The 14,419-nt window shown below is 36.3% G+C and overlaps 2 protein-coding genes across 3 annotated transcripts in view; one reads left to right on the top strand and one right to left on the bottom strand.

Annotated features, from left to right (window-relative positions):
• On the top strand, positions 11,674 to 13,317 carry LOC104792535. Its single transcript, XM_010518720.2, has 2 exons — positions 11,674 to 12,195; positions 12,819 to 13,317. Exons 1-2 carry the CDS (start codon positions 11,744 to 11,746, stop codon positions 13,099 to 13,101), a joined length of 735 nt encoding a protein of 244 aa, XP_010517022.1. The 5' UTR covers positions 11,674 to 11,743; the 3' UTR covers positions 13,102 to 13,317.
• The window catches only part of LOC104792519 (non-symbiotic hemoglobin 1-like), a 3,445-nt gene continuing 2,400 nt past the window's right edge, over positions 13,375 to 14,419 (bottom strand). Inside the window, exons 1-4 of one of the 2 annotated variants that reach the window (XM_010518700.2) lie at positions 14,165 to 14,365; positions 13,952 to 14,066; positions 13,731 to 13,847; positions 13,375 to 13,633 (exon numbers count right to left, since the gene is read on the bottom strand). In XM_010518700.2, the coding sequence (XP_010517002.1) occupies positions 13,496 to 13,633; positions 13,731 to 13,847; positions 13,952 to 14,066; positions 14,165 to 14,277 (483 nt within the window). In that variant the 5' untranslated portion in view covers positions 14,278 to 14,365 and the 3' untranslated portion in view covers positions 13,375 to 13,495. Of the gene's footprint in view, positions 13,634 to 13,730; positions 13,848 to 13,951; positions 14,067 to 14,164; positions 14,366 to 14,419 lie in introns of those variants that run through there. The other variant, XM_010518709.2, reaches the window with a different exon arrangement.

Genomic DNA, 14,419 nt, shown 5'->3' with positions numbered 1-14,419 from the left:
TTGAGTAATTTTCCTTAAATTAATAAGAGAGTTATTCATTGTTTGTGTTCTTTGTGTTCTTGATATCAATAGTCTTTTATTTGGTATCAGAGCATAGCAAACGATCATGGGAGATACGAAGGATGCTGGTGAAGTCAAACCCAGAGAGAAGGAGATGGAGCCCTCCTCCATCAAGTGTCCTATGCTGAGTTCAACGAACTATACAGTATGGGCCTTACGAATGAAGATTTCCCTCAAGGTGCATAAGGTGTGGAAACCATAGATCCCAGAAGCAAACAAGAAGCTAAAAAAAAACTTGGCAACTGCCTTGATATTTCAATCCATATCCGAAGCCTTAACCTTACAAATAGGCGATCTTAACATGTCACAATCAGTTTGGGAGGCGATAAAGGCAAGAAATGTTGGAGCTGAAAGAGTAAAAGAGGCTAGACTGCAGACTCTGATGGCAGAGTTCGATCGAATCAAGATGAAAGACGAAGACACAATTGATGTTTTCGTTGGCAAACTTTCGGAAATATCTTCCGAGTCAGTTTCTCTTGGTGAAACAATGGATGAAGTAAAACTTGTGAAGAAGTTTTTGAAAAGTCTACCACGAAAGAGGTACATACATATTGTAGCAGCCCTCGAACAAGTTGTTGACCTAAATACGACCAGTTTTGAAGATATCGTTGGACGACTAAAGACCTATGAGGAAAGGGTCAATGAAGAAGACGAAGAACAACATGATGATCAAACAAAACTCATGTATGCTAACTCAGATCAAGGGACATATAGGAGTAACAGAGGGAGAGGACAAGGAGGTCGCTCTCATTGGAGAGGAAGAGGTCGGGGACGATATGGAAATAATTATGATGGATCGCTCCGACAAGGTCGAGATAAGGAGAATAAATCTCGAATAACTTGTTATCAATGTGATAAACTAGGCTATTATGCGTCAAGACTGCCCAGATATACTACTTAAGCTTCAAGAGGCAATGGAGAAGAAGGATGAAGACACTCACGAGGCTGATGATCTAATGATGCACGAAGTGGTACTTTTCAACGAGCAGAAGGTAAAGCCCAAAGTCTTTGAGTCAAACCTAGACACGAGTAATGTGTGGTATCTAGATAACGGGGCCATCAACCATATGAGTGGAACAAGATCGTTCTTTTTGGAGCTTGATGAGACAATTACGGGAAAAGTGAGGTTTGGTGATGATTCTCGTATAAATATCGAAGGAAAAGGCTTGATATGTTTTGTGTTCAACAATGGTGAGCAGAAGATATTGAGCAACGTGTACTTCATCTCTGATCTCAAAAGTAATATCATTAGCCTTGGTCAAGCTACTGAAGCGGGATGTGAGGTGCGTATGAAGGATGATCTTCTCCAGCTTTTCGGAAGGAATGACCAATTGCTTGTACAAACTACAAGGTCTAAGAATCGATTATACAAAGTGGACTTGGAAGTTGACAACATCAAATGTCTGCATCTAACAGGAACGGGACCAAGCGAGTCGAGTATATGGCACACTAGACTAGGACATATCAATGTTGAAACCATGAAGCTAATGGTTCATAAGGATCTTGTGAGAGGTATACCAATAATTCTTGTTGAGAAAGATAGTTGTGTCTCATGTCTACTTGGGAAGCAGACACGTCAAGCTTTCCCTCAGTCTACCTCAGACAGAGCTTTGCATGTCTTGGAGCTCATCCACGACGACCTGGGTGGACCCGTCACACCAGCTACACCAGCACGCGAACGATATGTCTTCGTACTTATTGATGACTATTCTCGTTACATGTGGACAATTCTGCTGTAGGAAAAGAGTGAAGCATTTGAGAAATTTAAAAGTTTTAAAGCTATAGTAGAACAGGAAACAAGAGCTTAAATCAAGACTTTTCGTACGGATAGAAGTGGAGAATTCACATCCCATGAGTTTCAAGCTTTCTACGAGACACAAGGGATCACGAGGCATCTAACTGCACCATATTCGCCGCAACAAAACGGGGTTGTCGAACGAAGAAACAGAACGTTACTTGCAATGACGAGAAGTATCATGAAACATTATGAGTTTGCCTAACTATATGTGGGGAGAGGCGGTAAGACATTCTACTTACCTGATTAATAGAGTAGGAACAAAAAAAGCACTTCCGCTGCAAACTCCGTATGAAGTCTTCAAACGTCATAAACCAAATCTTGAGCATCTACGTGTATTTGGTTGCATCAGTTACGCAAGAAAAGAGGCGGTTGGAAGAAAGAAGTTGGACGATAGATCAAGAGAATTGGTATATCTAGGAAGTAGGAACTAAGCCAGGATCAAAGGCCTATCGTTTGTTTGAACCTGCAAATCAGAAGATTATTGTCAGAAGAGGTGTATTCTTTGATGAAACCAAGAGCTGGAAGTGGAAGAATCAAGTAGAGGAGAATAACAGAGTTTCTGGATCTTTTATCCTCGGTTTTAGAGAATTTGGCAACAAAGGTATAAGGAGAGGTGATGATATTATAGAATCTGGAGACAACAATGGTGTTCGAGAACCTCGAGTTATTAGTGAACACTCACGAAGTGAGCAAACAGAGGAGAACAAAGAAGACGATGAGGAAAGCGAGAATGGAGATACTATTGCTGAAAACTATCAAGAGAGTGAGGAACATGGTCAATCAAGTCCCACTTTGAGACAATCAACGAGGTTACGACGTAAGCCAACCTATCTCAATGATTATATCTGTCTAGCTGAAGTTGAAGGGGAACGACTCTTGATGGTTTCTAATGAAGAACCATGGAATTTCGATGAAGCAAAGAAGTCAAACGACTGGATAAAAGCGTGTGAGGATGAGATTTATTCAATAACGAAGAACAAATCATGGAATTTGGTTGATCTGCCAGCTGGAACAAAAGCAATAAGACTAAAATGGGTCTTTAAGATAAAGCGTAATCCTGACGAAAGTATCAATAAACATAAAGCTAGGCTGGTTGCAAAGGGTTATGTCAAAAAAAACGGTGTTGACTTCGATGAACTGTTCGCTCCAGTAGCTCGCATTGAGACAATCCGATTCATCATTGGTCTAGCAGCTTCCAATACTTGGGAAGTACAACACCTAGATGTCAAGACTGCATTTTTGCACGGTGAACTGAAAAAAGTGGTTTACGTCACTATACAGGTTACAAACTCAAAAAGTCACTATACAGGTTAAAGCAAGCCCCTAGGGTGTGGAATGAAAAGTTGAATAAAACTCTTAAGGAGCTGGGTTTTAGGAAGTTTTCAAAGGAACCATCACTTCATCGAAAGGAGGAGTGGGGACACCTTCTGCTTGTTGTTGTGTACGTAGATGATCTTTAGTCACATGATTGAGCATACACATGATAATCAAGTTCAAAGAAGAGATGGCAGAGAAGTTTGAAATGTGTGATCTCGAGAAATTAAGCTATTATCTTGGGCTCGAGGTACTGCAGAATCAAGATGGTATAACACTAAAACAAGAAAGATACGCAATTAAGATTCTAGAAGTAACCGAAATGAAAGAGTGTAATTCTTCGCAAGTACCAATGGATCAAAATGTTAAGCTATCAAGAGATACCAAATACGGTCGTATAAATGAGAAGGATTATCGAAGAGTTATTGATTGTCTCCGCTATCTCCTTCACACTAGACCTGATCTGAGTTTCAGTGTTGGGGTTCTTAGTCGATACATGCAAGAGCCAAAAGAATCTCACGGAGATGCATTAAAACAAGTATTAAGGTATTTGCAAGGAACTCTATCTTATGGTCTTATATTTAGAAGATCAAATGGTACAGGTTTGGTGGGTTATAGCGATAGCAGCCACAACATTGACGAGGATGATGGAAAAGGTACAACTGGCCATATCTTCTACTTTGACGGATGTCCTATTACATGGTGTTCCCAAAAGCAAGAAACGGTGGATCTATCATCTTGTGAGGCTGAATTCATGGCAACTACAGAAGCTGCAAAATAAGCAATCTAGCTTCAAGAGTTGTTTGCAGAAATATCTGATAGAGAATGTGAGAGTGTGACTGTAACACCCCCGAACCGTTCTATAACTAAAATGGAACAAGGGCGTCACGTATGACGCCCGTAATCAGTCGACAAAGGTTCCCGGAACGAATCCGTTTGCCCAAATCAACCGATCTCGAGTATCTTTACCTCTCGATCATGGCCTAAAGCTTTTCAACCCGTACCACGCTCGCGAGTTGTGTCAGTCCGGACAAGACTAATATATCATTCGAACGCTTTCAGGTTTAAATAAAACCGAATCTTATTTATTATAGTATCGTACTTTAAATCATTACAAAACAAGTATAGTTTCCTGGGCCCATAAAGAAAACTATACATAATAAATTTATCAAGTTTTAGCAAAAAGCTGTAAAAAAAACTAATTTGGGCAGTCTATGATCACCGTGGCAGCTAGGGGATTACCTAAAAGGAATACCTGCAAAAACAAAAGGTAGTATCATGAGTAATCTAAGATTACTCAGTGAGCCCACCTAACTAACCTCTAAACAACACCCCAACTTGGACTCTAACAACAACAAGCAACTAATGCAAGCAATACATGCATTAAGTAAATCAGAGAATCACACAATCAAACAAATGCTTAAAGAAGCTAAAGTACTCAAATACAGAGTACCTGCACAACGACTCACATTACCACTTGTATGATACTAATAAACTTTACCACTTTGCCTTAAGGTCTTTAATCTTCTGCGATACGGATTTCCCACCAGGAGATGCTTCCCCGACCCTTAGCCATAAAGGCTAGAAGGATCACATCCCTTTCCCAAAACCGTGTATATGGTACCTATTCCCTTACGGTAAAATTTACTACTTAGTCAAGTAGTGCTCGTTGGTAGCTAACCACTCCGAGCCATTGAGACAATCGCGTTATCGCCTTCCCAAGTCTTACAAGACTAATAACTTATCCCAAATATACAAGTATAGTTAAAACTATGAACACTTGCAACATAATCTAACAATCAATCAAACAAACATTAGCCATGCATAAGCAATACTAACACAAACAATAACACAACAACTAATACAATCAAATAATAACAAAGACACAACATCAAACAAGAATTCACAAACTCGTCAATAACTACCAATTATTGACTTGCAAAACAACGAGCAGTATAACGGCTATAACGATAGCATAACCGATTATACTAGCATCAAACTACTCACAACAAACAAACACTCAATAATAACCACATCAAACTAAACACACAACAATGATCATGAACTATACCAAAATAGAACATGAACCTAACATGCAACACATACCCTAAGAAATTACCATAATAAACACGACAACCACACAACAAACAACAACCGAACTTAAACTCACATAAAATAAGGAAATAAATCCTAGACATGTGCTACTTCACATGTGTTTGGTACTCATAGGGTTAGGCTGGAACTTGGCTTGGTTCACGTCTTTGACTAGCTAGATCTGCGCGAACTTGAAAGCTCTGGATTTCGCATCATCAAGATCCTCTTAGGATATGATCTAAAAATAAAAGCTAGAAAGAAAACTGAACTAAGACTAGGATACTTACCTAACAACCTTGCTATCCTTCTTTGAATACTCCCTTGAGCTATTTGGAGACTTTCCTTAACTCTAAGAACAACAAAGAACTTTTAAGGTGGAATTTGGGGTTTACTTAAGCTAATGAACAGTGGGTGGTATTTACACTCCTCTAGGGTCGATGGTGAGGTTGATTAGTCACCTAAACAAGTGTCTTTCGTTCAGTTCTCAGCCAATCACATCTCACCATTTTAACTTTGACAATACTTATCATTTTGTTATGCCAACACATGGCATTACAGCTCAAACACGGCCTTTTCCAATTTTATTTGCTAAAAATTGAACCACTTGGTCTCTTAACGGCCAATCAAACACTCCTAACTGATTCCAAGCCAAACTCCCACAAACCGTTAACCGTTTCTCACCGAAAATATCCCGTTTCGACCAGATTTATGTGCCATTGTCCTAAAAATAATTCTTCCAAGAAAACTCTGATTTTTCAAGATAAAATTCCCTATTTTATCTTCCTTTATCTTCCCTAAAATCCTCAAGCTCAAATAAAATTAACCGTATCAGTTTTCCTTTCGGTGATCGGTTAAAAGAGTCTCTGGCGACTTAATTTTCTAAAAGAAAATTATTCTGGGCTTTAACTTGATTTTCTACTTCTTGCTATAGCATCCTCAACTTCTTCAAGGTACTCTTAATTTATTTCATGCTTGTCCTTAGCACAAAATTCTAATTCTGCTCCTTAGCGCTCTTTTGAGTAGCTTCTGGGTCAATTCTCTGAAAATCTGAAAACTGGCTAATTATTCTTAGCTAAACCTTTCAAGCTTCTTTTATGATTTAATCATATGCCTTAGCCCACTTAATGCTCCATTTTCTTCCTTCCAACTGATTCTTAGTCGCTGGACTAATTACCGGAAAAATAGCGTCTCTCGCTAAACGACTATCGGCTCCTGTTGAGCTTAGCGTTGACCCTTAGATAATCTTTGCAGAGCTTTTTGATGTCAATCCTCTTAGCTACTGATTGACTCTAGTCTATCTTAGAAATTCTCTTCTTCAACAATTTCTTCCCGGCTAGGTCGTTTGGCTATCTTACTGCGTCTTTCGTCTTTGGATTATTTTTCTGAATAATAATCTGTCGGGACAAGTGCTCTGAATCCCTTCTACTGAGCTTTGATCAATGTTGTTCGTTTGGTTTTTAACCAATCTTCCACTCCTTTGGTTTATGTCCCTCGTTGGTCGAATAGTCTTGTTCGTGTCCTTCCCGTATATTTTTAGGTTTAGTACGAGGTATTACAATGACCATTCGAGTGGATAATAAGTCGGCGATTGCACTCACAAGAAATCCAGTATTTCACGGCTGCAATAACCATATACACCAGAGATATTATTTTATTAGGGAATGTGTTGAAAATGATCAAGTGGAGGTTGAATATGTTCTGGGAAATGAGCAGAATGCTGATATTTTGACAAAGGCACTCACAAGGATCAAATACAAGGAAATGAGAAATCTTATTGGAGTTCAAAATGTGAAAGGAGATTATTTCAAGCTAAAGGGGGATAATGTTAGTGTAAGTTTGAAATAGCTTGAGGTTCAAGCTAGGTATATCTAGGAGATATCTAAATATACATATCTAGAGATTTAAGAGTTATCTAAATTATGTAATATTTCCTAAAGGTTGTTAGGCAAATATTTACTTCTCTATATAAACGCTAATGCTGAGTTGTGGCATTAGACGTGAGAGATTAAGAGTTTGAGAGAGTTGAAGGTTATGCGTAAATTTCCTTAAACTAATAAGAGAGTTATTCATAGTTTGTGTTCTTTGTGTTTTTTGTGTTCTTGATATCAATAGTCTTTTAGTATTGGTATTGTTTTATTTATCTTATTATAAAAGTCTCACTGTAAAATGTAAATAATCTTTTGTAATTTAAGAGCAAAAATCCAGAGTTCACAGTGACCCCCTTCTCTCTCTCTTAATATTTTCTCTCCCTTCTCTCTTCTAAAGAACTTGCCGCCGCACTAGGTCTTCGTCTCCGACCGGCGCGTGTGGGCCACCGCGGCCATGACGTCAGTTCGGCTTTAGTTTTATGCTTAGTTTTCTAGTTCTTCTTTCTTTTGTGCAGAGATCTTTGATTTTTCTAGTTTTTCTCTTTTTAGATCTAGGATTTGGGTTGTTTGATTTTGTTGCAGTATTCATTTTTCTTCTTTGCCTGAGCTTTCTATGGCCTAAACCGCGTTGGCTCTAAGCCACTCACAGTCGGTGTGGTGGTGATTCGGTGTCGGCGACCTATTGTTTTAGGTTTCCCTACACAGCTTCAACAGATCGGATCTAGGGCATGATCCGCCCAGGTTTGGGTTCTTATTACTGGTTCAAGTCACTTAGTTGACACTTCCGACCATGGCGTTTCCGATGGTCTCTGAATTGAGTTCTTCTGTCTCGCCGCTCAAGATTCCCCAAGGTTTCTCTTCTGAAGACTCTAAATCAACAACGTGAGGCAAGATATTCGTAGTCTTACAAGGTTTTGGTTAACTCTGGTGTCCTTTGCCTTCTAGTTCTTGCGTTTTTGGTTTGTTCGGGTAAAAAGAAGTTTGGTTTCTCTGTGTAAAATCTACCATCCTGTTTTAGATCTCTTTTTTTCTTTGTTTGGTTCCCCGTGTGTGGGGTTTAGTTTCCGAGAACTTTAGATCTTGTCAGTTTGTTTTCCCGGGGGTAAAGTATTGTCGGCTTAGTTTCCGGAGGTTAAAGTCCTGCCGGCGTTTTTTGTAATTCTTCTTTATTTCCTTTTAATATATATTTCAGATGACAAAAAAAAAAAAAGAGCAAAAATCCAGGCAGACGCACCCAGTGGAAGAGCAAAGACCACCGCCTTTGAACTTCTTCTTTAAACACGCGGTATCACATTGTTTGTAAACACAGTTCTTTGATTGTTTTGGAGATAAATCGGTATAACATTGTCGTCGTCTTGGTTTTCCTTGCTGCACATTCTCTACTACACCTGATACTGTATTAACCAAATATAAATATAAATAGTTTCCATATTAAAGTCGCAAACTTTATTTTTTTTTTCTCCCTTTCATGAACAAAGATGTTTTCAGGAATTTTTTGTATATTTAATAAAAAATAATCTCGACATAAATTTTACATAACATGATAAACTTGCCATTTCAAAAACAAAAAAATTGATAGTTTTACAGAAAAGGGTATTGTCCCATAATCATAGAACAAAGCTATCTAGATATCTAAAAGATTTTAAATTTGAATACAAACCTAACACAAGAATGATGAAGAAAGTTAGAACAGTGAAGGAGAGTTGAACAGATTTCCTCATCCTAGATGAATGATGGTGTTTTAAAATTAAAAATAAATGATAAAGTGTGTTTATATATATAAGTGAGACTCATCCCCACATTCAGTCATATCTAATTTAAGCTAACTGCCTTTTTATTTTCCAGTTGAAACGCTCGTTGTATGAATCTCATATTCAAAATATCTAATTTAAGTTATTGACTTTTTTGAAATATCCGATTTAAAAGGATATGGTTTACATTTGTTAGGTGGTTATTACAAATTATACATAGTTTGCAATTTGTGTGAATACGTCAAGTTAAGAGGATCTGATATATGGTATATAGGGCACACAAATTGCAAACTATATATGTATAATTTGTTATATCAGATTGAGTCGGTTTTAGGTTGTTGTTTGTTATATATATAAAATATATGGTATTTTCTTATATATTTCAGTAAAAATATATAATAATTTATTATTTTCAGTTGTTTATCAAAAATAAATAATATTTTCTTGAATATTTTTTGGGGTTAAACGCCAGTCAACATCGGACTCCAGCAAGAGTACATCAAAATAGGATGGTTATAGTGTTTGCAACATGACAAATGTTTGTTTAGGCCTTAGGAGATATTCTTATGTGATGGCAATGTTTCCTGTTGCTTACGTGTTAAAGTCTGCATGTTTGTTATGTGGTGGTGTACATTTCGTGTATAGCTGGTAATCATTAAAAAAAAAGTGGATTAGCAACGATAATTTTCCTTTAAATATCTAAAACAATTATTATGGTTGTCTCTAAGTATTTTTTTAATGTGGATTATATTCAATTAGATGAGTACTCGCGCACGGCGTGGATTATCTTTTACTGATATAAACAATTATATTTTTACTGTTAATGAGATTGTGTATTGAATAGTCAAAAACTAAAGCACAAACTATAGTGAACAATATTATATGATTGAAAATTTGGAGTAGTCATTGCAGATCATTGAATCTTCTTTTTTCTTTCGCACTATAACAGTTAAAAAAAACAAACTGTAGTAAATTTGGCCAATTCCCAAGTCTCATAATCTATTCTACCTCTTAAAAATCAAACATAAAATGATCAGTTTCTTCTTATTCAATAATAAGATTACATTTAACAACACACATACCGGTCCTAGATACATAAAATTAAAATTTAGAAACAACACTAGTCAACGAAAAATCCTTAAGATTCACCATAGTAAGAATGAACTTGCAATCTTGTTAATAGTTGAGCAGATAGAGTCATAGAAAAAAGTTTGCAGAGAAGGAAAATAACACAACAATGTATGATTAAGAGATAATTTTGATTTTTTCTTGTTTGTTATCGAATGAGAATGAATATAATCACTTACAAACTATAATTACTAGAACTAATTAAATATCTTTCTCTATATATTCACGACTCCTGTCATATAATGATTTGTTTTTTTCGAACCTGCTACACTGTACCAAAGCAAGAAATATATGAATATTTAAAGAAAACAGTAAGCAAAACATAGCATGCAATTCCCATAATGAAGAAACTAACTTGTAATCTATTTTGAGCAAAATAAATAAATCATTACTAATGCATTAACATAGTATAGGTAAGCTACAAAAAATAACCAGATAAAACCAATATAAATTCGTTCATGTGCGGATATAGACTCTTGAGAAGCCTAAGCAGCCACAAGCTTTACCCATCAGCTATTTGGAACAATAAGCATACTAATCAGTTTCAATTATACAATTTATAGATGATGTTAAAATGTCTTAACATCATTATAAGACAATTTTCTTTTTTTAGAAAGTTCAATCTTTTATTATCTTCAGCATTCTAATCTATATTCTAAAGCCAAGTCTTATTGGTGATTTCTTCAAAAGAGTACTCTATGAATATGCTTGATCTTCAAGTTCTCTTTTCTCTGTAGTTGACATTCATCTTCCATACATCTTCGTTCACTATAAAAAATAGTAGGATGTGAGAGATATTATAAAGGAGCATATACTACAAAAATCAAAACAAGGGAAGGCGAAAAGGGTTGAAGTAGTAGTTACTACAAAAAAACAAGCGAGGGAAGACGAAGAGGATCAGTCAAACAACATAAAGAATTCAAGATGATTGGTTGATTTTAGTCATGAACATGTGGCATTCTCTCCATTTCTGATGTGGCAGAAGAATGGAGAGCAAGTCCGGCCCGTGGCTAAAGCCTGTGAAGCTGGTGCTTTAAGCATCACGAAAATATATAAGTTTTAAGGACATCAATTTTCGAAAGTGTGTTGTGGTGTAGTGGTTAACACTTGTCTGAAAGTCTTAGATGCCCAGAGTTCGAACAACACTCCGGCTCTGATGGAGAGAATTAGCCAACTTTCATAGTATAGATTGTTTCACATCATTACATTGCTTTCAATATTTTTTATCGAAAATGTGCCCAAAAGAAAACAGAGTCCACGCCACCATGAAATGGACAAAAAGATTCATAGAAGTAAATGAAAGACCAATAAAATTCAAAATAAACGTATGGGGAAAAATACCAATATGCATTGGTATTACTATTACATGTTCTACGTTTATTGACATAACAAAGCCATACGGTAATCACGAGAAAATGAAAAATCCTATGGGGAAAAATAATCAAAGATTTATTCTGCAATAGTTTGATCAATTATGGGCAAAAAGTTTTATGCCAAATTCATATTCTACATTCTTTTATTCTCTCCTTATGGACTTTCTTACATTTGCAGCAACTTAAAGATTCCACTTGATAAACTACCATCTAACTTTTTGGATGCTCCAAGTCACTTGATTAAACCTAAATTCTCCATAATCCCTTCTATAAATTATGATTCCTACCAAACTCTTGTTAGAAAAAAAAAACAATTCTAAAAAGAAACAAAACATATCAAATAAAAAACAAAAAAAAATGAAATACGCAGAAATATCACATTTCAGCCACCCTCAACACAATTTCAAATTCGACTACACCGAGAAACCATTCAAGTGTGACGGATGCAATGAAGTCGGTATCGGCTCTCGCTATCGCTGCTCCCGTGATGATCATCATGGAAGCTGCGACTTTGATCTCCATGCGCACTGCGCGTTACCTTCCGCTTCCATAACACATCCGTTCTACAAGAAGTGTACGTTTCAGTTTTTGGTGCAGCCCCCGGGGAACGAGAGACGGTACTGCAATGCGTGCGAGAAGGATGTGTCGGGATTCGTTTACCATTGTAAGGCTTGTGGGTTTGATCTTCACCCGTGTTGTGCTATGCTTCCTATGGTTTTGGACGATGGAGAGACCAAACTCTTTCTTTACCGCAAAGTTAGTTCGTCTTGTCATCGATGTGGAAGAAAAGGCCGTAGCTGGAGTTACAGGTCTCTTTTCTCGATTCTATTCTTGTTCTTTTATTATTATGATCACCAATCGCTGCAATATCATGTTTGGTTACTTTGGTAAGTAAAATTGAAAACTTTAACCAAAGATTAGCATGTAAGAATTTTTATATTTTTTTTATTTTTGTTTCGACTTTCTATTATTAGCATATTTTATTTTCATATTAGTTCATTATACGAATTTTAAATAGCATTTTCTTGATTTTTTTTTTTTTGGTTTTCGTTGGTGTTTTTAGTCAACATTAGCATATATTCCAAATCAACATCTCTAAAGAATATTTTAAAGCAATAAGATAAAATTTTGGATTACGTTGATGTATTGATTCTTGAACATTAATTTCGTCTTTATTCCGAATATATATGTTAGAGCAAAGGGGAAACATAAAGCAATGGCATTCAACACAAACTCTTTATCCTTTTTTTAAGATGAGTTTGTGGCTTGGTAATTGTAGACATAACTGTTTCATAGCGTGTACTCTAAGTTAGAACCTATTATTTATCACATTAATTAAGTTTAGTTACTAATAAACTTCAAAAGTCTAAACATTGACTGAAGTCGATAAATAGATTTAAAACAATTGTATATTTTTGTCACAAAAATACAGGTCGTCTTGCAAAAAGTATAATCTCCATGTGGCGTGTGTGAGAGAGATGTTGGTGGAGAACTGGCGAGAGCTGTACAAAGGACAAAATGGTAAAGGAATTGAACATAAGAATCTAGTTTTAAAGAACACACTTGAGCATCACCACCGTAGCAGTCGCAAAGGTAAAGTTCAGAAATGCTGCGAGATCGCAGGAATGGCAGTGCAGTTCGTTGTTTCCGCGGTTCTCGGCGATCCAACGACCCTAATCGCAGGAGTTGTAGGCTCCCTTATTTCTCGAGGATGATTAGGGTAGTTCAGTTTGTGTGTTTAACTATCGTGTTATATAAAGTCTTAATTAGGAGAATGTGAAAGTTGTTACATTAGAGTTTGATATCCTATTAAGTTTGCTTGTTCATAAACCAAAAAAAAAGGCTAATGTCAAAAGAAAACTATTTGTGTAAGAAAGTTTAGTGAAGTCTATTGTGATGTGTGATTTGAACATTCAAAGTTTGCTTTGCTATTTGTGAATTGTGATGTTATTTTTGGCAATTTAACATTTCAAGAAAAGAAAAGATGATTAGAATTTTAATATGCACACTATATATTATTATTATTATTAAACCTCAAACCAAACCACACAGTTATGACAACAATTCATATTAAACTTTTTATTGCAACTATATAATAATATATGATTTTTAGTTGGAAGGCTTCATTTCAGCTTTGATGGCAGCAACAAGGTGATCATAAGCCTCACCCCAAGCGACCTTCATCTCCGGTGACCACATCTCAGGCACCGCCTCCTTTATCGTCTCCAGCAATGCATACTTTGTCACCTGTAAATATATATCATTTTTGGTTTAACAAAAATAAATCGATATCAAAATATTTGTGTAATAATCAAAATATCTTCAGATATGACAATTGAGTAACCTCAAAGTGTTCGTCAACGACGCCGTATTTAGAATGGTTAGCTCCAAGTCTCTTCAAAGTAGTCTCCCTCACTGTAACTTTCCCTGTTTTCCTCAGTTGTACTGCTGATTCACAACACTGATATACCCCAAAAACACCATTCTTTTAGTTAAACCAAAAATCTTTGATTTGGAAGTATAAGCAAAATCATGTGTTTTCTTATCATTGATTAGTTAACTTACCATGACAAAAACAGACATACCGTGGGGCTTGAGCTTCGGGTTTTGCTCAGCAGGAATTGGTGAGTCTCTCAAGAACGAGAACATCTTCTTTGTTGTTGGTGCAATCTCAAAGATCCTAACATTTCCAAAATTGATTTCATATCTCAGATTATAGTTACATATAAGCATACAGGTACAGTATAGAGAGAGATCAATGGGATCATTAGTGCTTACTTGAGGAAGAGTTTGAGACCCAATTCAGCTGAGTTTTTCTTCATGACACTCCATGACTTCACCACAAGAGCCTCTTGCTCTTCTGTGAACACAATCTTTCCTTCACTCTCCATAACAATTTCAGAAACTAAATGATTTTGGATATGGTACAATTCTCTGTTTTGTAAAAGAAACTATGATATTACTCCAGTTAGGAGAAGTGTCCTCTATATATAGGTTTTGATAAAGACCCTTTTGTGCTATCGAAGAGACAGT

The sequence above is a fragment of the Camelina sativa genome, chromosome 1 (genome assembly GCF_000633955.1).
Source record: "Camelina sativa cultivar DH55 chromosome 1, Cs, whole genome shotgun sequence".
In the NCBI taxonomy this organism is placed as follows: domain Eukaryota; kingdom Viridiplantae; phylum Streptophyta; class Magnoliopsida; order Brassicales; family Brassicaceae; genus Camelina; species Camelina sativa.
The sequence above is the reverse complement of the archived record's forward strand: the minus strand, read 5'-3'. Positions and strand labels throughout refer to the sequence as shown.